Source organism: Papio anubis, chromosome 17 (assembly GCF_008728515.1).
Source record: "Papio anubis isolate 15944 chromosome 17, Panubis1.0, whole genome shotgun sequence".
Classification (NCBI taxonomy): domain Eukaryota; kingdom Metazoa; phylum Chordata; class Mammalia; order Primates; family Cercopithecidae; genus Papio; species Papio anubis.
In genome coordinates this window covers 53,929,306-53,952,700 of record NC_044992.1, presented here as the reverse complement: position 1 = coordinate 53,952,700, position 23,395 = coordinate 53,929,306, and the positions used below count along the sequence as shown (strand labels likewise).

At 42.6% G+C, this 23,395-nt stretch overlaps 2 protein-coding genes across 10 annotated transcripts in view; one reads left to right on the top strand and one right to left on the bottom strand.

The window, feature by feature from the left end:
* MYL4 (myosin light chain 4) overlaps positions 1–16,701 on the bottom strand; it is a 35,289-nt gene extending 18,588 nt beyond the window's left edge. The window contains exon 1 of the mRNA XM_031657653.1: positions 16,496–16,701. Within this exon, the coding sequence (XP_031513513.1) occupies positions 16,496–16,686 (191 nt within the window). The 5' untranslated portion in view covers positions 16,687–16,701. The remainder of the gene's footprint in view (positions 1–16,495) is intronic.
* The window catches only part of CDC27 (cell division cycle 27), a 67,819-nt gene continuing 61,085 nt past the window's right edge, over positions 16,662–23,395 (top strand). For 5 of the 9 annotated variants that reach the window (XR_639262.4, XM_003913242.5, XM_009190939.4 and 2 more), the window contains exon 1: positions 16,662–16,820. Coding sequence is in view for 6 of the 9 variants with exons in the window: in XM_003913242.5 (XP_003913291.1) it covers positions 16,794–16,820 (27 nt within the window). In the remaining 3 variants the exon portion in view is untranslated. The remainder of the gene's footprint in view (positions 16,821–23,395) is intronic. The other 4 variants (XM_031657652.1, XM_009190940.4, XM_003913241.5 and 1 more) reach the window with 2 other exon arrangements.

Here is a 23,395-nt window from a genome sequence, read left to right as displayed (position 1 = left end):
GGCCTATGACACAGACTTGCCCTACAATATCTGTTGACCCATCAGAGCCAAGGAAAGAAGGAGATGTAGTAGTGTGAAGAGGCAAGTATGGCAGTGGGTACTGGCAGACAAATAACTTTCTCTGGGAAGCATCTGGTGGTTTCTGAGCCAGCGTTGCTGAGGCTCACCCAAATGCTCCCATGTGGGACTTCCAATTCAGCAGATTGAAAACACAAGACAGAATTTAACACCTACCGGTTTACATCAGATGTCAAATTCAGACACAAATGCACAAAGGAGAAGTGACATCAGCCCTCATTTGGGCTGAGCTCACAAACACTCACTCCTCCTCCTCCCTTCATCTCTAACCACACAGAGCCTGCCTGTGTCCTGCTCAGAGAGAGATCCATTAGAGTCTCCTGCCTGGGAAATGCTGCTGACAGCTAGCCTGGCTGTTAATGCCTTGTTCCTGTCACCCTCTCTCTCTCTCCTCTGACCAATGTCTCATAAGTCTGGACATCACAGGGCAATGCCCTGGCCAACACTATGTCAATCGTCCCCGTAGAGAGTACTGGGTAATTTGGGTTTTACTGCAAGGCAGAGGTTAAGAAAGCTGACTCATGAATCAGACTGCCTGGTTTAGAGTCCTGGCTTAATTAGTCAACTTTTTTTTTTTTTTTTTTTTTTGAGACAGGGTCTCACTTTGTCATCCAGGCTGGAGTGCAGTGGTGAAACATAGTTCATTGCAGCCTCCATTTCCCTGGTTCAAGTGATTCTCCTGCCTTAATCTCCCAAATAGCTGGGACTACAGGTGTGCACTACCACACCTGGCTATTTTTTAACTTCCTTATGCCTCAGTTTTCTCATCTGTAAAATGTGGCTGTTATAACGACAATGTAGTTGTGAGGATTAAATGAGTTAATACAAGTGGCACACAGAGAACAGTGTCTAGCACAAAGCAGCTACTCAAGATCTTTAAGCTTGGATCCTGATTGAACTGCTGTGACTGTGGCTCCCTATCCCAAGATCACCCGCACAAGAGTTACAAAGAGAAAATACCAAGAAATGAAGAAACCCTCGAGAAACCCCTTGGGTGAAGGAGAGGGCCTTGTTTCAAATTGGTGTGGGTGTGGTAGAAGGGTGGCTTTGATTAGAGGCAGGAAGTGACCAGGCACAGCTGTGGAATGATTAAAAAAAGAAAAAGAGCTCTCAGGGTTCTGATCTCTCTTTTCCTCCACCACTGTCTTATAACAAACAGTGCTACTCCCTCACTTGCCATGTGGTCCAGGTGTTGGTAAGAGTAACAGCAAAGCACTGGAGATGCACTGTGCTTGTGATCAAAACAAGTAAGGGGGCAACCCAACTTTAGACAGATGTTCCCCCTCCTTAGCCCTCTAAACATCCAGGGCAGGTGAACTACAATCTAAGAAGCATTTCGGCCACAGACGCGGTGGCTCACACCTGTACTCCTAAGGCTGCTTTTCCCAGGCGGGAGGGCAAAGGGTGAAGCCCTGACACGAAGAGTTAGTTTATGAGGCTGGGCCTGACGGACTTGGGAGTTTGGGGGCCAAGGGTTCTCAGTTTTAGGGAGGGCTCATTCACCCCAGCCTTCAACCTCTAAGCTCAATGGCACTAGTATGCATTGTTGGACAGAACAACCTATATGGCCAAGGACAAAATAACAAGACACCTGAATAGCACAACTAATCCGAAAGGATACAACTTACTTGATTACACAGTGTAACTTAAGTGGAAATATGACAACAGATGGACCAAGATTTTAAAAGTAGCCCAAAAATCATGCTAAAAGAGATGAAGGAAAAGATTACTAATATGACACCTGGACAAGAAAATGTAAAGAACAAACAGAATATCAACTATAAAAAGTATAATAGATGAAATAAGAAAAAATATTTTTAAAGAACAAGCAGGCCAGGTGCGGTGGCTCACGCCTGTAATCCTAGCACTTTGGGAGGCCGAGGCGGGCGGATCACGAAGTCAGGAGATCAAACCATCTTGGCTAACACAGTGAAACCCTGTTTCTACTAAAAATACAAAAAATTAGCCAGGCAAGTGTTGGCAGGCACCTGTAGTACCAACTACTCGGGCAGCTGAGGCTGGAGAATAGCGTGAATCCAGGAGGCGGCACTTGCTGTGAGCCGAGATAGCGCCACTGCAGTCCAGCCCGGGGACACAGCGAGACTCTGTCTCAGAAAAAAAAAAGCAGAGATCTTATGTATGAAAAAGTAATCACCAAAATAGAGCACACGATAGATTGGAAAAGTGGCAGAATAGATATAGCTGGGAAACAAATTAGGGAATTCAAAAACAAAAGAAAGAATATCTCCCAGGAAAAAAAAAGAGGGCAAAGAAATAGAAAACATAAAAGAAAAGCTAACAGATATGGAGGAGAGTACGTTTATATTTAATTGACAATTTTAAAAAAGAGATATGAAGGATAGAAGTCAAAATGTTTTAGCCTGGTATTCCCAGCACTTTGGGAGGCTGAGGCAGGTGGATCACTTGAGGTCAAGAGTTCAAGACCAGCCTGGCCAACATGGTGAAACCCCGTCTCTACTAAAAATACAAAAATTAGCTGGGTGTGGTGGTGCATGCCTGTAATTCCAGATACTCAGGAAGCTGAGACAAGAGAATTGCTTGAACTAGGGAGGCAGCGGTTGCAGTGAACCGAGATTGCACCACTGCACTAGAGCCTGGGCAACAGAATGAGATTCTGTCTATAAGTAAATAAATAAATACATTTAAGCTTCAAGGAAAGAAAACATCTCTGACTTATCGAGACAGGTGGAAGAATTTATGCTCAAATTGAAACCTTTCACAATACAAATCAATACACATTATTTCAACCTAAGTATGCAGAAGATTCTAATTGTAATAAACAGAATTATGTAAATTGGCTACATAAACAAGAAAAGTTTAAAGAATGCTTTGTTGATATTAATAGATTTAGAGTTGCTTTTTGTTGATATTAATAAATTTAGAGTTGCTTTTTCAATTTATACAATACCTCTTTGAATTTCATGTTAATAATACTGAGTTGACACAAGAGTTAGTGAATTCACTTAACTTGGACAGATGTAGTTTTAAAACTGATATGTTTTTGCTACAAAGTCAAGTCAATTCTGCTAAAATAAATATGACTAATATGAAGAGTTTTGTCAGTTTGCATGTAAACATTAAAGAAAAATGCTTTTTTGATATCTGATTATTAGAAAACTTTTAAGTATGCTTGGAACAACTTAGGTATATGAATCTACTTTTTCAACTGTGCATTTTATGAAATCTAAATACAGATTAAGTGTTTATAATGAAAATTTACCATCCAAACTGAAACATGCTATAACAGCAAAATACATACTGGATTTTGAAGTACAAAAAAAGAATGTGGGCCGGACATGGTGGTTCATGTCTGTAATCCTAACACTTTGGGAGGCCGAGGCAGGTGGATCACTTCAGGTCAGGAGTTTGAGACCAGCCTGGCCAATGTGGTGAAACCCTGTCTCTACTAAAAATACAAAAATTAGTGGGCGTGGTGACGCATGCCTGTAATCCCAGCTACTCAGGAGGCTGAGGCAGGAGAATCATTGAACGCCTGAGGCAGAGATTGCAGTGAGCCGAGATCGAGCCACTGCACTCTAGCCTGGGCAACAGAATGAGACTCCATCTCAAAAAAGAAGAAAAAGAAGAATGTAACATATCTCATATTGATTACATGTTGAAATGATAACATTTTGGGTGTATTGAGCTAAATATTATTAAAAATTTTAGGCCGGGCGTAGTGGCCCGAGCCTGTAATCCCAGCACTTTGGGAGGCCGAGACAGGCGAATCACGAGGTCAGGAGATCAAGACCATCCTGGCTAACATGGTGAAACCTTGTCTCTACTAAAAGAATACAAAAAACTAGCCGGGCGAGGTGACGGGCGCCTGTAGTCTCAGCTACTCGGGAGGCTGAGGCAGGAGAATGGCGTGAACCTGGGAGGCGGAGCTTGCAGTGAGCTGAGATCCGGCCACTGCACTCCAGCCTGGGTGACAGAGCGAGACTCTGTCTCAAAAAAAAAAAAAAGAAAAGAAAAGAAATAAGTAATCTGGCTAGGCACGGTGGCTCACGCCTGTAATCCCGGCACTTTGGGAGGCCGAGGCGGGTGGATCACCTCACATCAGGAGTTCGAGACCAGCCTCACCACATGGAGAAACCTCGTCTCTACTAAAAATACAAAATTAGCCAGGTGTGGTGGCGCATGCCTGTAATCTCAGCTACTTGGGAGACTGAGGCAAGAGAATTGCTTGAACCTGGGAGGCAGATGTCGCAGTGAGCAGAGAGCGTGCCATTACACTGCAGCCTGGGCAACAAGTGCGAAACTCCATCTCAAAAAATAAAAATAAAATAAAATAAATAAGTAATTAAACAAGAAAGGTCTTGCATGGACTACTGAAGAAAGAAGGCCATAAATCAGGAGAATTATTAACCCAATCCTCTGTATATAAAAATCCTTCCCACCAAGGAGGGAGAAAATAAAAGCAATGAATAACCTGGAGGCTCAATAACTCATAAGGCCCAGAACACCAAAAATGAAAGCAGAAAAGGAGGGGAAAGGTGTCTAATATCAAAGTTCAAGGACCACAGTAAAAGTAGCTATCACAACACTTTATTTGTTACTTACTTATTTTTCGAGATGGAGTCTCACTCTGTCACCCAGGTTGGAGTGCAATGGCTTGATCTCGGTTCACTGCGAACTCCACCTCCCTAGTTCAAGCAATTCTTCCTCCTGAGTAGCTGGGATTACAGGTGCCCACCACCATGCCCAGCTAATTTTTGTATTTTTAGTAGAGACAGGGTTTCACCATGTTGGCCGGGCTGGTCTCAAACTCCTGACCTCAAGTGATTTGCCTGCCTTGTCCTCCCAAAGTGCTGGGATTACAGGCATGAGCCACAGCACCTGGCCAACACTTTAAATCATCCTCTCAAACTTCATTTCCTTGACTGCTTTAGTGTAGGTGGAGAATGCTGTATGTTCGGCCTCATTGCTCAATTGTTTAAATGGTTGAAGCTCATTTCTGTACTGCAATCAAGGCAGTGCTGTCTAGTGATGTATGTGTGAACTGAATCCTGTGAGAAGGACACTGGGAGGGGGCCTGCCTAAGGTGGGTTAGAGTCTACCTAGGGATCTAAAGCAGAGGGCAGGATAGCTGGTGTTTGGCAGAGATTTATAGTTGCAAAGCAGCAGAGAGCAAGTTGGAATCCTCACCAGTCATCCAAACTGCATCATCCCAGATATGCTAACAGCTACAAGGAACTTCAGAGGTTCAGAGAGAAGAAGGTGACTTGCCCAATGTCATACTGAGTTATGACCGACCTGAGACTAGAATGCAGCTGCTAAGACAACTGGCAGAACTGACACGGGTTCTCTCAGGGAGAAGCCTAGCCCCCAAGCGGGGCAAGGAAGCAAGGAGACATCAATGAAAGAGATGGCCCTGGAACCCACAGCATGAGTAGCTCTCAGTAAGCAAAAAGAGCCCAAATCCTTTCTCAGCAATTGGGGATATATTTTTAATGCTAAAGGTTATTCTCTTTTTTCAGTTTCCCTTTCCATCGACTTCCTCTTTTACTTCTTGAATTCTGACTTCCTCTCTAGCACACCACCAGTGACTTCCCTGTGACTAGATCTAGTGTGCTTGTTTTGGGCCTTCTCTGCTATGCTTGTAACACCAAAGTTCTGCCACCAACTCTCCTCTCCCTCATTCAGATTACTCTCATTCATTCATTCAACTAACACTTATTGAGGCCAGGCGTGGTGGCTCACACCTATAATTCCAGCACTTTGAGAGGCCAAGGCAGGTGGATCGCTTGAGCCCAGGAGTTCGAGACTAGCCTGGGTAACATGGTGAAATCCTGTCTCTACAAAAAACACAAAAATTAGCCGGGTATGGTGGCACATGCCTGTAGTCCCAGCTACTCCAGAGGCTGAGGTGGGAGGATCCCTTGAACCCAGGAAGTGGAGGTTGCAGTGAACTGAGATGGTACCACTGCTTTACAGCATGGGTGACAGAGACCCTGTCTCAAAAAAAAAAAAAAAAAGAGTTTACTACAACTAACATGTATTGAGCACCTACAGAATGCAGGTACTTTTTTTTTTTTTTTTTTTTTTGAGACAGGGTCTCCCAAGAAGCTGGGATTACAGGCACACATTTGTTAATGTAATGCCTTGTAAAATCTTTGTGAAACTATTTATCATTATATTAAAAGTACGTATTTGTATGTCTGTATCCTCTACACCAGACAGTGAGCTTCTTGGGGCCAGGGATGGTCTCTTATTCATCTTAGTAAAAGTACCTGCAGGCTGGGCACAATGGCTCATGCCTATAATCCCAGTACTCTGGGAGGCCAAGGTGGGAGGATCATACAACTGAAAGAAAGAAGGTGCACAACTAAAAGATGCTTTTAGTTCTGCCTGAAAACTCTCTCTCCAGTCCCAAATTCTTTCCTTGTTTGTTTGTTTTTGTGGGTTTGTTTTATTTGTTTGTTTTGAGACAAAGTCTTGCTCTATCTCTCCAGTTGGAATACAGTGGGTGTGTGTATATATATATATATATATATATTTTTTTTTGTGAGACAGAGTCTCGCTCTGTTGCTCCAGGCTGGAGGCAGTGGCAATCTCAAGCCACTGTAAGCCCGGCCCCAGGTTCACGCCATTCTCCTGCCTCAGCCTCCTGAGTAGCTGGGACTACAAGTGCCTGCCAGCACGCCCGACTAACTTTTGTATTTTTTTTTTTTTCAGTAGAGACAGGGTTTCACCTTGTTAGCCAGGATGGTCTCGATCTCCTGACCTCATGATCCACCCACCTCGGCCTCCCAAAGTGCTGGGATTACAGACGTGAGCCACTGTGCCTGGCCATAGAGTGGTATAATTTTAACTCACTGCAACTTCGAACTCCTAGGCTTAAGTGATCCTCCCAGCTCAGCCTCCCAAGTAGCTAGGACTAGAGGCATACACAACCATGCCCGGCTAATTTTTTTTTTTTTTTTTTTTTGTAGAAATGAGGGTCTCACTTTGTTGCCCAGGCTGTTCTCGAACTCCTGGCCTCGAGTGATCCTCCTGACTTGAACTTCCAAAGTGCTGGGATCATAGGCATGAGCTACTGCACCTGGCCAAGCTTCACGTTTTCAATTAACCTTTGGATATTTCTCATTTGAGGCTCTCCAAACTCAGTCTGGTTTAAATCTACATCAGCCTCTATCTCCCAAATCACGTATCTGTAACAAAATCAAAGTCTATTCAAGACAACTACAGTGTATACTTAATACAAAAATACAATCAATCTGTGTCTAATCCATCGCTCTGCAATTTACCCAGAGAAAAAAATGAGGCTGCTTAGAGCCTAGTTAGAAAAGAGAGAAGCAAATAATCTATTATTTGGTGGGCATCTACTCCAGATGCTATAGATATTTTTTATCTAATAGTCAGGTATATACGTCACTTCTGAGAAAAAAAGAGACAATAGCCACTAAGATCATTAAATTTACTCTTTTTGTTCTAAGTCTGTACTCAGTAAGCAGTCTTCTGATTAGAAACTGAATGCCTTCAGGACAAGGAACTGGATAAGAGTATTTCTCATTTTAAATTAGTAACTCGAAACTGCTTAAATTTTCTATCTTTTTTCAGATTCAACCATCTAGGATCCTAGAATAGTGAATATTGAGAGTTGCCCAGACTCCCTGGCAGCCTCTCTGCTACATTCCCAGCCCCTAGTCTTTCTCTCCTCTGATGCACATAATCCTCAGCTGTTGGCATAATCTTTTTCAAATTCTGGTCTCATGAGGTCACTCTCCAGCTCAATCATCATCAACAGCTCCTTCGGTCTATTTTATCAAAATTAAAGTCATCAGCCAGGAACCCAAAGGTTTTTATCAGCTGTCTGCAACACCATCATTTCAACCAAGCTTATAAGGTCTCCAGTCCAGACAAGCTAATTTGCTTACAGTCTCCTGCCTTTATTATAGATGCTTGCCACCATCAGTTGACAATATCAAGTCAAAAATGCATTTAATACACCTAACCTACCGAGCATCATAGTTTAGCAAAGCCTACCTTAAACGTGCTTAGAACACTCACCTTAGCCGACAGTTGGGCAAAACCATCTAACACAAATCCTATTTTATAATAAAGTGCTGAATATCTCATGTATTGAATACTGTACTGAAAATGAGACACAGAATGGTTGTATAGGTATTTGAAGTACAGTTTCTACTGAATGCATATTGCTTCTACACCATCGTAAAGTCAAAAAATCGTAACTTGGGGGCTGTCTGTAGTTTATTTCCCTGTGCTTTTGAGTCAGCCCTAGTCCCCCTAGTCATAGGCCATTTAGCACATCTCAGAGCTCATCTCATTCAAGATGCATTTTCTGAATAGTCTCAATACTTCAGATACTGCCTTGACTTTAAATCCCTTAAGGATTTGGCCAGGCACTGTGGTTCACGCCTGTAATCCCAGCACTTTGGGAGGCTGAGGCGGGCAGATCACAAGGTCAGGAGATCGAGACCATCCTGGCTAACACAGTAAAACCCTGTCTCTACTAAAAATACAAAAATTAGCCGAGCGTGGTGGCAGGCGCCTGTAGTCCCAGCTACTCGGGAGGCTGAGGCAGGAGAATGGCGTGGACCCAGGAGGCAGAGCTTGCAGCGAGCTGAGATCACGCCACTGCACTCCTGCCTGGGTGACTGTGTGAGACTCCGTCTCAAAAAAAAAAAAAAAAAAAATCCCTTAAGGATTTATGTGCAAGACCAGCATGTTCTCTGGGCCCAGAAAGGGGGAGTCAAAAAAAAAAAGGCGGCCGGGCACGGTGGCTCAAGCCTGTAATCCCAGCACTTTGGGAGGCCGAGACGGGCGGATCACGAGGTCAGGAGATCAAGACCATCCTGGCTAACACCATGAAACCCCGTCTCTACTAAAAAAATACAAAAAACTAGCCGGGCGTGGTGGCGGGCGCCTGTAGTCCCAGCTACTCGGAGGCTGAGGCGGGAGAATGGCCTGAACCTGGGAGGCGGAGCTTGCAGTGAGCCGAGATTGCGCCACTGCACTCCAGCCTGGGTGACACAGCGCGAGACTCCGTCTCAAAAAAAAAAAAAAAAAAAAAAATGTTTGTGCAGGGCACTGAACTAGGTGATGGGGACACAATGTTCAAGCCAAGGTCCCTGCCTTCAATGCAGCTTATATTAAACAAATATGATTAAAATTACCATACATACTATGAAAGAAAAGAACAAAAATGTCATGAGAGAGAATAACAGAGTAGAGCTAAGAATTTAAATTAGGTAGGTCCAGGAATATTCTGAGGATATGATACTGAAGCTGAGGCTTCAAGGATAAATAGAATTTCACTGGTCAAAGAGTAAGGGAATTATATTTCAGGAAGAAAGAATAATATGTAGAAATACTTCCACTTTAATCACTCAGTCAATATTTCTTAAGAATCTTCTACATATGTGGTGTTTTTCAAAGAACAATATAGAGAAATATAAGACTTAGCCCTTGCATTAGGGAGACAAGACATAAACAGAATAATCAATTATATAAGTCTACCTGGGCTTGCTATAACAACATACCTACCACACACTGGGTGGCTTGAACAATAGAGATTTATTTTCTCACAGTTCTGGAGGCTAGAAGTGCTGGCAAAACAGATTCTGGTGAGGGCTTTCTTCCTAGATGTTGGCCTTCTCCCTGTGTCCTCCTATGACCCTTCTTTGGTGAAGGCCCACAGAGAGATCAAACTTCCTGGTGCGTCTTTTTATAAGGACACTAATTCTATCGATTTAGGGCCCCATCTTTATGATATCATTTAACTTTAATCACTTCCTTAGAGACCCCATGTCCAAATACAGCCACACTAGGGGTTAGCTCCAACATATGAATTTTGAGGAGATGCCACCAGTCTATAACATCAATCAACAAACAAAAATAACACTAGGAACAGAGTGAGTTTATTCTATTCATTCATTAAACAAATAAAACTAAGTTCCCATTATATGCCAGATACTGTACTAAGAGTGGAGAATACACAGGGAGCAAGGCAGACAGGGCTTCTGCCCTCATGGAGCTTATAGGCTAGACTGGAAGTAGACAATTAAACAGGCCATTACAGCAAAGAGTGATGGGAGTAATGACAAGTCTGGTAGCACTACAGTAACAGCAGGGAGAGCCAACCTATCCCAGAGGAGCAGAAAAGGCCTGGAAGAAGTATATTTGGAGGATAAGCAGAGCTAGTCAGATGAAGAATAGAATTAAGATGAAGAGTAGAATTTAGAGGGTTCTGGGGAGAAAGTGTAGTACTTGCAAAGCCTGTGAGGCAACAGAGTGGGTGACTTTGGGAGGCCACGGCAGGTGGATCACCTGAGATCAGGAGTTGGAGACCAGCCTGGCCAACATGGTAAAACCCCGTCTCTACTAAAAATACCTGACTGGGCACGGTGGCTCACACCTGTAATCCCAACACTTTGGGAGGCTGACGCGGGCAGATCCCCTAAGGTTGGGAGTTCGAGACCAGCCTGACCAAATGGAGAAACCCCATCTCTACTAAAAATACAAAATTAGCCAGGCATGGTGGTCTCTGCCTATAATCCCAGCTACTCGGGAGGCTGAGGCAGGAGAATCGCTTGAACCCGGGAGGCAGAGGTTGTGGTGAGCCAAGATCACGCCATTGCACTCCAGCCTGGGCAACAAGAGCAAAACCCCGTCTCAAAAAAAAAAAAAAAAAAAAATTAGCCTGGCGTGGTGGTGTGCACCTGTAATCCCAGCTACTTGGGAGCCTGAGGCAGGAGAATCGCTTGAACCCGGGAGGCAGAGTTTGCAGTGAGCCGAGATTGCACCATTGCACTCCAGCCTGAGTGACAAGAGTGAGACTCTGTCTCAAAAAAAAAAAAAAAAAAAAAAAAAAGTTCCATGAAGGGGCTGGGCACGGTGGCTCACGCCTATAATCCCAGCACTTTGGGAGGCTGAGACGGGTGGACCACTTGAGCTCAGGAGTTCAAGAAGAGCCTGAGCAACATGGCAAAACCCCGTCTCCACAAAGATACAAAAAATAGCCAGGCGTGGTGGCATGCACCTGTAGTCCTAGCTACTGGGGAAGCTGAGGTGAGAGGATCACTTGAGCTTGGGAGGTTAAGGCTACAGTAAGCTTTCAGCCTGGGTGGCACAGAGAGACCCTGTCTCAAAAAAAAAAAAAAAAAAATTCTATGTAGTTGGAAGGTGGACTATAAACGAGAGATGAGTGAGATAAGGCTGAATAAAGAGGCAGGTACCAGACCTGAAGGTAAGTCCTGAATTTGGGGGCTGGGGGAAGACAGGGAGAGGAGTCCTAACATGATCAGACTTATTTTTGGAGGTAGGTAAGATACAGGCAGGGAGAAACATGAAGATATATTTAGGAGGTAAAATTGGCAGGTCGTCGTGACTAGATATTGGAGTTGTAGAGTCAAAATATGCCACACTGAGATATGCCACTTTGGCATAAGGATTATTTTGAGAATAATACACACTTGAAAAATAGCATATGCAAGAAGAGCACTCTGGCCTTCCTTCTTCTTACTGAAACCAGGAGATAAAACTCCCATGTGAAAGGTGCCCTCCTTATACCAGGAGAAAGCCATTCTTATCACCAGAGACAGAGTTAAGGCTAAAAGAAATCTGTACAAACCTTGTTAAACTAACCCTTATCTAATCCTCTGGGCAAAGGAAAAGATGGTGATGTCTTAAACTGGGATAGGAAATATTTTAAGAGAATGAGGCGTTCCATTCCGAACAAAGTACCTATGAGACATGCAGATGAAGATGTCCTCTTGGCAGTTAGTCATTTGGGCCTGGAGCTCTAAGAAGTAGTCTAGCTGGATACAAATTTTGGAACCATTTGTAGATGAGAAACTGGGGCCACAAGAATGGATAGGGGCGGGGTATGGTAGCTCACCCCTGTAATCCCAGGACTTTGGGAGGCCAAGGTTGGTGGATTACCTAAGGTCAGGAGACCAGCCTGGCCAACATGGCGAAACCCCATCTCTACTAAAAATACAAAAATTAGCCCAGCGTGGTGGCGTGTGCCTGTAGTCCCGGCTACTCGGGAGGCTGAGGCAGGAGAATCACTTGAACCCGGGAGGTGGAGGTTGCAGCGAGCTGAGATTGTGCCACTGCACTCCAGCCTGGGTGACAGAGCGAGACTCTATCTCAAAAAGAAAGAAAGGAAGAAAGGAAGGAAGAAAGGTTTTGCCTAAGAAGCATGTGTAGGGTGGGTAAGAAGAAGGCCTAGAACAGGTCCCTGAAGCACGCTTAATATTAAAGGGGCTGGCAGAGGAGCTGCACAGGAAACCGATTAAAAAACAGAGCGGTAGGCCAGGTGTGGTGGCTCATGCCTATAATCCCAGCACTTTGGAAGGCCGAGGCAGGCAGATCACTTGAGGTCAGGAGTTCGAGACCAGCCCGGCCAACATGGCGAAACCCCGTCTCTACTAAAAATACAAAAATTAGCTGGGTGTGGTGGCACACACCTGTAAATTCAGCTACTCAGAGGGCTGAGGCAGGAGAATTGCTTGAACCCAGGAGATGGAGGCTGCAGTGAGCTGAGACAGCACCATTGCACTATAGCCTGGGTGACAGAGCGAGACTCTCTCAAACAAACAAACAAAAACAGAGCAGTAGGAGGATAGCTAGGAGATGGTGTCATTAGAGAAGCCAAAAGAAGGGGATGATTTGACCAAAGAGGAGTAAACATGGTGAGGGTGGGGTGGGGGTGGTGGGGTGTAAGGTCAGGTAAGGAGGCCGTGAGACCACATGCAACAGGGACAAAATGAAGGGTACAGACAAGAAGGACTGAAAGACTTCAGGAGAGTACACTTACTCTGGGCTATGTTTCAGCGGGACCTACGTTTTGCTAATGACACCAAGTCTAGCTTTTTGAATAGTTCCCTAAATGCCAGCCTCCAAATTTGACTGAATATGAAATAGACCAAGAAGCAGACTTAGGAGAAAAAATAATTTTCCAATTCCATTTTTGGAATAATGCTGTTGTAACCCAACTGCACTCACTAGACAAACATATTGGATAATGGATGACAGCAGGATGCCCAAATGGTTGATGAATAATGAGCTTAAGTAGGTCAATTAGGAGCAGAAAAGGAAGTAAAAACTTCTTTCTTTCCATTCCCAATCTTAGATACCCCATCAAAGTATTTCAAACAATGTGGCTTTGCTGTGGATGAGTAGAAACCACAACAGGTATATTAGCCTGGTCAACAACAGTCAGAAAAGAGATGCTGCTTCTTTTTTTTTTGAGATGGAGTCTTACACTGTCAACTGTCACCCAGGCTGGAGTTCAGGCCCGATCTTGGCTCACTGCAAGCTCCACCTCCCGGGTTCACACCATTCTCCTGTCTCAGCTTCCCGAGTAGCTGGGGACTACAGGCACCCGCGACCACGCCCAGCTAATTTTTTGTATTTTTAATACAAACAGGGTTTCACCATGTTAGCCAGGATGGTCTCGATTCCCTGACCTAGTGATCCACCTGCCTCGGCCTCCAAAAGTGCCGGGATTACAAGCGTGAACCACCACACCCGGCCTTTTTATTTTTTTGAGATGGAGTTTTGTGCTTGTTGCCCAGGCTGGAGTGCCATGGCGCAATCTCAGCTCACCACAACCTCCGCCTCCCAGATTCAAGTGATTCTCCTGCCTCAGCCTCCTGAGTAGCTGGGATTACAGGCGTGCGCCACCACGCCCGGCTAATTTTGTCTTTTCAGTAGAGATGGGGTTTCTCCATGTTGGTCAGGCTGGTCTGGAACGCCTGACCTCAGGTGATCTGTCCGCCTCGGCCTTCCAAAGTGTTGGGATTACAGGTGTGAGCCACCTTGCCCAGCCAGGAAATGCTCTTTTTTAGGTTAAAAAAAGAAAAAAAAAAGCTTTTAGGCAAATTCTAAGCCTATGAGCCAGAGTGTCAAGCATCTGACTCTTTAAATGCTGACTGCAGATTCATATTTTCACACACAAAGTATCATCTTTATGTATCCTCTGTGGTAAGGTCCTATATTTAGGTTTATAAAACTCTGCTGCACACATACAAGACCTGGGTTGGCAGCATGTTGTGTGAAAAACAGCTGAGTTTGTAAATGACCACACAAGTTTAGCATGAGCAAACAGTGTTATGTGACTGCTAAAAAATGTAAATACAGGCTGGGTGCAGTGGCTCACGCCTGTAATCCCAGCACTTTGGGAGGCTGAGATGGGCGGATCACGAGGTCAGAAGTTTGAGACTAGCCAGTTTTAGTGAAACCCCGTCTCTACTAAAAATACAAAAATTAACCTGGCGTGGTGGCGCGTGCCTGCAATCCCAGCTACTTGGGAAACTGAGACAGGAAAATTGCGTGAACCCAGGAGGCGGAGGTTGCAGTGAGCCAAGATCGCGCCATTGCACTCCAGCTCTGGGCAACAGAGCAAAACTCAGTCTCGGAGAGAAAAAAAAAATGTAAATACAACTGTAGTCCACTTTAATAGATGTGTCCAGATAATAATAGTCCAACTGCATTCTGAATTAATCAGAATAAATCTGGAGTACCGTGTTCAGTTAAAAGGGTCACATTTATTTAAGAGTGATAGCTCTTACTTATCCCTTTCTTTCCATTCCCAATCTTAGATACTCTCATCTCATACCTAGCGTGGTAGATTGTTTCCAAAGATCACCCAAAAATCCCTCCCATGGCACATGCCTTTTGTGGTGTTACTTTGCCACTCTTCCCATTAAGAAGTAGACTCTATTTCTCCTCCTGGTGAATCCAGGGTGGCTCTGAGTCTTACTCTGCCCAACAAGAAGTGATGGTCACAGGCCTAGGCCTAAGGGGCCTCACAGCTTCTATTTTTGCCCACTTCGTTGTCAGCCACCAAGTCAAGAAGCTGGAGCCAGACTACTGACTGATAAGATGCCAATGTGAAAAGAGAGGTCATGTGGAGGAGAAATGAAGGACCCAGCCAACAGTTAGCACTGACTCCCTAGGCATGTGAGTGAAGCCATCTTGAGTCTTTCAGCCCTAGTCAAGCCAATGCTGGTGATGTTCTATAACTGTGTGACTGTCCAGTATGGCAGTAACTAGCCACATACAAGGCTACTGAATCCTTGGAATGTGGCTAAGGCATCTGAAGAACTTCATTTTTCATTTTATTTTAACTTAAACTTTAAATTGCTAATGATTACTTTCTAGGCCAGCATAAAAGGCTGTTACCGCTCAAATCATCCAGCATAATACCACTGAAGCAACTGGGCACAGGGCAGCCAAAAATCACCTTAGCACCTGCCCTCTGAGGGGCTGTAAGTACATATACAGTGACAAGAGAAGGCGGTGGAAAAAGATGCAGTGTAGCTCTGTCAGCCTTGTTTTTAAAAATGGAAGAAAAAATATCTCCCTCCAACATCACCCAAAGGGAAATTTCCAAGCAATGGAATATATCATGAGTCTCACATCTAGCCTAGAGAACTCCTGACTAGAAGAGTAACCTTCAAAAACCGTTTTTCTCTTCTGCTGAAAAACAAAATTTAAACAGTTCCCTAGTTCACTCTCCTTCAAAGGAGAGGAGGAGCAGAAAGGAAATACAAGAGAGTCTACATTGCGTGCTAGACACAGCCACCCCTTAATCCTTTTTTTTCAAACTAAGCAAACACAAGTTCAGAGAGGTTGTAATTTGCCAAGGACCTATGACTAGTTAGTGCTAAAGATACAATTCAAAATCAGGCCTCTGAATTTCCTACCCCCTACTGTTCCCACCACAGTGGAATGCCTCGCCTATCAAAAATAAAAATTTCTAACGGCCTATTGAGTTTTTCCATGATCTCTTCACCTAAGTAACTATTTCCAATTAATGCCTTCTTAGCAGGCTGATCTCATTTTTCCTTCCTTCACTTTCCTATACTTATTTTTCCTCTGATTCTACCCATCCTTCAAACTCCAGTTTAAACTTTTTTTTCCTTCCATAAAACTTTCCTCATCTTAACACAATTTCCCTCTCTGAATTTTTATATTACTTATAATAGGCACCACATAATATAGCGTTCTCTGTTACACTGCTTTTCCCTTAAATAGACCTTAACCTCCTTGAGGACAGAAGCTATCCTAATATCTTTGGAGTGGCAATCTTTCCAAATTTCTTTAGCTTTCCCCAGAGCCGTGAGTAGATACTTCTGGAATGGACGAATGATCTAAACTCAATAGACAAATACTTGTTGATTCATTAAAGTCTGCCCCAAACTCTGCTGTTTCACCCTTTGCTTTATAATCTACAGCACATCAATTAACCCAGAAGGGCTGAGTGGCGAATCCACCCTGCAGCCCCGCCACGTAACGCTCCCGGGCCGCTCAGTCACGCCACGCCCAGCCTGCTGGTTGCCGATTGGGCGTGGCCCAGCCCTGGGACGGCCGATTGGGCGTGGTGTGCGTGACTGAAGGCGTGGCTGAGAAGAAAACTTACGTTTGGGTTAGACTCGGTAGTTTCCGGGAATCTTCGACAATTTCCGGCAACGATTTTCTCTCTCGTCGACCCACCTCGGGTATTTCCGACCCCTTTCGGGCTTTTCCGTCTGGCTCCCGCTCGGCTTTCTTCACTTCGGGAATTTCCGTGTCCCGCTCGGAAGCACTCGGCAATCGCTCGGCCTCCCCCATTCCCCGGTAACGGTCGCTGGTGAGTTTAAATGAGCCGGGGCTGGCCGGGCCGGAGCCGCTACCGGGGGTGCCTGAGGCACTGCAGAAAGTGGGCCTAAGCCTCGAGGATGACGGTGCTGCAGGAACCCGTTCAGGTAATGATAACCCTCTTCTCTGAGGCTTGGCTTGCAGCCTCAGTCGGGAAGCAGCGTAGGGCCACTCCGCGGCCTGGTGCGGCCTAGGCCCGGCTGCTTCTCCCGCCTCCCTTGCTGCCGAGTCCTGCCTATCTTCCGTCAGTTCGGAGGCCTTGCCCGCAGCCTAAGCCGTGTTACCTCTGACCCTACGTTACTTCACCCTTAGTTTGAGCGGCTTCGGCGAGAATAACCGTCTTTCCCGTCCGAGCCAACGTCCTGCCAGCCCTTCCTGTCAGTCCAGGGGCCTGGCTTGACTGGGGTTGGGAGATGAGGGGCCGAAAACGCACCCCAGGCGCTCTCTTGCCTAAAAGATGATCGAGAAGCACATTTGATCGGAGCTTGTATGATCTTCGCGATGGTAGGGCAAGTTTGCGGAGGTTTTTTTATTTTTGTCTTATGTGAGAGAGTGGAGGGAGAGTAGGATCGGTGTCTTTAATACTAATTTCTATTTTGGTAACAGACTTCCTCTCCCACGTTTCCTTTCTCGGTGAATTTCCCACCGGACAATGATGGTTTGAGAAGACAACTCCAAGCCTCAGTGCTGAGGTGCAAGCACCAATACCAGGGGAGGAGGTGGAAAGGGCATATCTGGGTTGTTTTCTTCCTCTCTGATGGGGATCAGGAGCATTTTGTTGTGCATGTTTATAAGGCATTCAGGAAATGAAAGACAAATAGTGGTGTCTGTGTCTGTTTCACTGCCCTTACACCAAGGTATGCTTTGACGCACAGTGCTGTGTTGCATTAAAGGAACCCTATTGGATTTTAAGTCTGTGATGCAGTGCCAAGTCATTTTCCCCTCTGACATCTGGAGAAACTGAATCTTTTGTGCCTTGGTAATGGACCAGGTCTGGGAGACTTCCTCCCACCATGTGATCTTTGACTTGATCAGAATTGACTTCTATCAACCACTGTCATTGAGTCTTTGACTTTATTTTGAAGTTATAAAGCAAACCGATTTTTAGAAATTCCTTCATATTGCCCTTAAAAGGCTTGAGGTATCAAATAGTAAATATTTTATTATGTCACTACTTTCATATTTATTTCATTTTTCTAAACAGCATGAAATACTCATTTCCTGTAGTTTGGCTTCTTCTCCAGCTGTTTACATATAGCAGCTATTAGTGTTTGAATTAATAAAACGTTAAGATTGTATCTTATGAAATTTTCCTGTCTGTAAGTTGTATCGGTTTTTCTAGAGCTATTTCTTTTTACCAGCATAGTTTCTTTTAAGATTTTTTTTTTATTCTGGCTGTAGATGAGGTAATTATATAATTTTTTAAGGCCTAACATGAACTTAAATAGATAAGCAGATTACTCAAGTTATTTAATTTCTGTTGCATATTCTTGTAATTTTGTTTTAATAATGATTTTTTTTTTTTTTTTTGCCTTCTCTGGCCCCAGAAGTCTTCTAAAGTGATAAACTAGTTGCACTGATAGACGATAACCACCATTTAATAATAATTTCAGACTTTATAAAAGCATGGAAGGCCGGGCGCGGTGGCTTACACCTGTAATCCCAACATTTTGGGAGGCCGAGGTGGGTGGATCACCTGAGGTCAGGAGTTCGAGACCTGCCTGACCAACACGGGGAAACCCCGTCTCTACTAAAAATATTAAAAAATGAGCCGGGCGTGGTGGTGGGCGCCTGTAATCCCAGCTACTCGGCAGGCTGAGGCAGGAGAATTGCCTGAACCCAGGAGATGGAGGTTGCAGTGAGCCGACATGGTCCCGCTTCTCTCCAGCCTGGGTGACAGAGTGAGACTCCATCTCAAAATAAATAAATAAATAAATAATAAAAGCATGGAAAAGAAAAGGAATATGTATCCTATTTCTAGATAGTACCCATTAGGTTTCCTATTTGCCCTTAAAGTACTCTTAGCAGTAACACACTTCAATATTTTTAAGGCTTAAATGTCAAATTTGCTTCTTTTTCATACTAGCATTGTCCATTAGATTTTTGAGATAGTGGTAGAAAGTTTTAGGATATAACTAGGTAAAAATTTTGGTTGTATAGTATAAGAAGAAGCCATTCAAGAAGGGATTTGGAGCAGTGAGAAGAACAAGCAACTTTAACTACAATGATAAAGATCAATGATCAGGGATAGTGCTGCAAATGGGAAAGAATTAGGAAGAGAATAAAAATAGGACAGACATATAAGATACTGTCTTTATTTAAAAAAAAACAAAAACAAAAAACAAGGATGACTGATTGCATGTATTTGGAAAGCAGTGAGAGTAAGTTGGAAAATTGTTCTTTCTTGGAATGCCTCAGAGTTGATGGTATTACTAGGCATAGGAAGAAGTTCACAGAAAAGATGAACAACTGTTTTCTGCATTTTTTTTTCTTTAAAGTTTTAACGTAGAATGGCCAGGCTGATATACCATATATGCCTAAATTAAAACTCCATCTCAAATTACTACTTCTCAGAAGAGTATTACTTTATATTTGAGTCCTTATAAAAGTCTCAAATATGAGGCAGAAGTTCTGTCAGTTCCTTTATTTTTAATAGTAACTATTTGGAAAGACACACTAGGCTAAGTGACTTCAGTGAGAGCTTTTTGGATATTTATAAAAGTCACCTGATGAAATTGGTTTTTTAAAAAGAAGCAAAGAGATTTTATATAGATTTAGCAGTTATTCCTGGGTGAAGCAAGACTTCACAGGAGTGTTGGATGAAGTTGTAAATAAGCCTTTCAAAAATTGATTTAATAAGCAATATAGCAATTGGGTACCATATACATGATATTATTTTAGAGATCATTAGATGGTGAAGAAGTACTTTTGGCTGGGGATAAAATGTTCAGGGACAGCATTTAACATGGATTCACGGGGAGGGGGGAGGGGGGAGGGATTGCATTGGGAGTTATACCTGATGTAAATGACGAGTTGATGGGTGCTGACGAGTTGATGGGTGCAGCACGCCAACATGGCACAGGTATACATATGTAACAAACCTGCACGTTATCCGCATGTACCCTAGAACTTAAAGTATAATAAAAAAAATAAAAATAAATTAAAAAAATTTAAAAAAAAATGGATTCAAAGAGTAACATATTTTCGGTACTCAATGAGCAATTTAGATTTAATGTACATTGGTAATGAATAACCATTATATGAGCAGAAGAGTTTTTGAGCAGAGGAATTATGTAATAAAAGCACCACTTTGGGAATATTAATCTGGTGCTGTTGGAAACGGAGGACGAGACAAGAGTTAGACATACAGACTAGTAGAATGGTCCAACTGCATAATCACGTAGACTAGGGCTGCTTAATCTGGGCACTATTGACATTTGGGGCTAGCTAATACTTTGTTGGAAGCTGTGCATTGTAGAATGTTTTGTAGCATCCCTGGCTTCTAACCATTGGATGATCCCTCCATTTGTGACAACCAAAAATACCCTTTAGACATTGCTAAATGTTGGGGCATTAGTTGGGAGTAAGAAGGCAAAATTGCCCAGAGAAAGAACCACTGATGTGCATCTAAACTAAATCAGTATCCTGGAAATTCAGTTATAATGTATAATATGAAATTTCAACAGTGACTTTTTTTTTTCTTTATATTTTCTTACATTGTCTGAAGCCTTTATTATCCATTTCTTTTATGGTCTTTAAAAAAAGGCAGCTGACTGGGCACAGTGGCTCACGCTTGTAATCCCCGCATTTTTAGAGGCTGAGGCAGACAGATCACTTGACCCAAGGAGTTCAAGACCAACATGGCAACATAGGGAGACCCCATCTCTTTAAAAAAAAAAAAATAAAGACAACTTTTTTGATAAAAACAAGAACACAAAATGTATAAAATATTTAACAAAAACAAGTATAAAATTTTTTTATAATAAGGTTTCTCTAACAAAAAATTCATAGTGATTAAAGGCTGGGTGCAGTGGCTCACGCCTGTAATCCCAACACTTTGGGAGGCTGAGGCGGGTGGATCACAAGGTCAGGAGATCAAGACCATCCTGGCCAACACGGTGAAACCCCGTCTCTACTAAAAATACAAAACAAATTAGCCAGGCGTGGTGGCGGGCACCTGTAGTCCCAGCTACTTGGGAGGCTGAGGTAGGAGAATGGCGTGAACTCGGGAGGTGGAGCTTGCAGTGAGCCGAGATCAGGCCACTGCACTCCAGCCTGAACGACAGAGTGAGACTCTGTCTCAAAAAAAAAAAAAAAGAAAAGAAAAATTTATAGTGATTACATTTAAGTCTGAGTACAACTTATAGAGGTTTGTTTATATTTTAAATAATATTTTATATTTAAGAATAGCTAGCTGGTAAGGAATTTTACAACTTTAAACTGTTGTTTATTTATCTTTTAAATTAGTGCACCTGGGGACTAACCCATTAACCAGTCGGATTTCTCTGAAACATTTTTTAGGGGAGATGGAGAGGAGTGTTGTTCTTTTTGGCTTCATAACTTTCTTTTAGCAGCATTTTACCCATCTGGCTTTAATTTGTAGAACTCTAGCGGTAATGCACTGGGTGTTGTTCTTTTAGGGGAAGGCCCACACCATCAGTTGGGCAGAGGTGCTGATTTTAGCCCTGTTCATCATCAGCTACTAATCTGTAGTGCGTTAGAGAATAATCCGTTCTCCCCTCAATCCCCGCACAAGAGACACTGTCAGTCAGGATCTTAGAATTGATTGAGCAAAGCAGGATGGAAGCAGTATGTAAGATTCTCTACATGGAAAGTTTTTTCTGATGCTCTTAAGAATTGGTGCTAAAGGAATGATGTTCTGAGCAAAGCTTGATTTTAAGTCAGAAATGGATACAACTCCTGAATATGATACCTTTTTTCCTTCTTTTTTTACCCAGCCCTTGCCCCCATTTCTTTAATTTTAAAAGGACAGAAAAAATTTCTAAGTTCTAGGACTTTATGACTTTAGTATATATGTGTGAAATTTTCCTGGTGGTCCATAGTAGTAAAATAGCTGATAAATCATTTGAGTCTTTTGTGGCTTCTATGTTGCAAAATAAGCAGTTGTAGCAGGTATGCTGGGGAGATGTTATGTAACGGAAACTACATATTTATTGAATTTCTTTATATTAAGAGATTAGCAAGAAAAAGGTTTTCCAAGTGCTTAATGTGTGACAGTATACTAGGAGCATTATTAATGGATCATTTCATTTAATCCACAAAACAACTCTAAGAAATAAACTCCATTTATCAGATGAAGAGATTGAGGCTGAGAAAAGTTGAGTATTTCCCACAAAGTCCCACTACTGGAAGTGCTGGTACACAAATTTGAGCATGTCTCCAAACATCAAATCTTTGGTATCTTCGTTCTGCTCACCATTTTCTTTCACTTACAACAAAATTAAACATGTAAGTTCTTAGGAAATCCCAGATTTCATAAAGGAGTAATTAGGTGGTAATTATTTGCATGAAAAAATAATTCTATTTATCACAGAGTTTCTTTCAATAGAGATTCCCAGAGATTCTTAATTATTAGATATGCATCTAGGAATACAAAGAAACTTAATGCTAAGACTAACATATAAGAGTGTCAACAGCAGAAGACTGCCAGAAGTTAAAGATGATTTGCTTATTCATTCAACATGTATTTACTAAGCACCTAAAAGCACATAATAGATGCTAGGAGTATAATAGCAAAAACAGACGTAGCCCCTACCTTGTGGAGTTTATAATATGGTGAGGAAAACATCACTCAAATACTCTCCTAAATTAATACATAATTATAGCAGTGGGAAGTATTACAAAGGAAAGGTACTTGGTGCAATTAGAATGTATAATAATGGAGCCCAATCTCATCTTTTTCCTTATACCTAGATAGGAATGGTAAAATTAGACATCTTTGAGACTTTTTAAAATTTAAGCTATATAAACAAAGGTTAAACAAGAGGTTCTGGAGACCCCAAACTAAGTTCATTTCTGTTCTTTCTTGAGGAAATAGAAAAGGCTAAGTCATTTACTACTTTTATTTTTAAAATTATAATTAATAATACTCATTGCGGAATTATTAAACATTTACTTGTTTGTTCAACAAAATTTATTGAGTCTTTACTGTATCTAAGGCATATTAATCACTTAATATAATTTAGATGTACTGGTACAATGTTAGCTAGTGATCAGTAACCAGATTTTACTGGTTTCCATTGTAACCTTATTACATTATTCAACAAATTATAAGCTGGTGTATGTGCTAAAAGTAAAAAATAACACTTGTATCATGATCAAGTGTGAGATATCTCAAAAGTAGTTTATTACTAAAAATGATTTGACATTACCTAGTAAAGATGAACATATGCGTATTCAACAACCCAGTAATTTTATTCCTAAATATATATTCTAATTTGGAGAGATTCTTTTTGTGTTTTTTGATGTGAGTCTTTCTCCTATTGCACTCCCGCGGCTATTCACAGGTATGATCGTAGCCTTGAACTCCTGAACTCAAGCAGTCTTCCCAGCTCAGCCTTCTGAGTCACTGGGACTAAAGGTTCACACCTTTAGTAGTAAATGGGCTGAAGAGATTCTTAAACATGTACCCCAGGAGATGAATCTAAGACAGTTGCAGCAT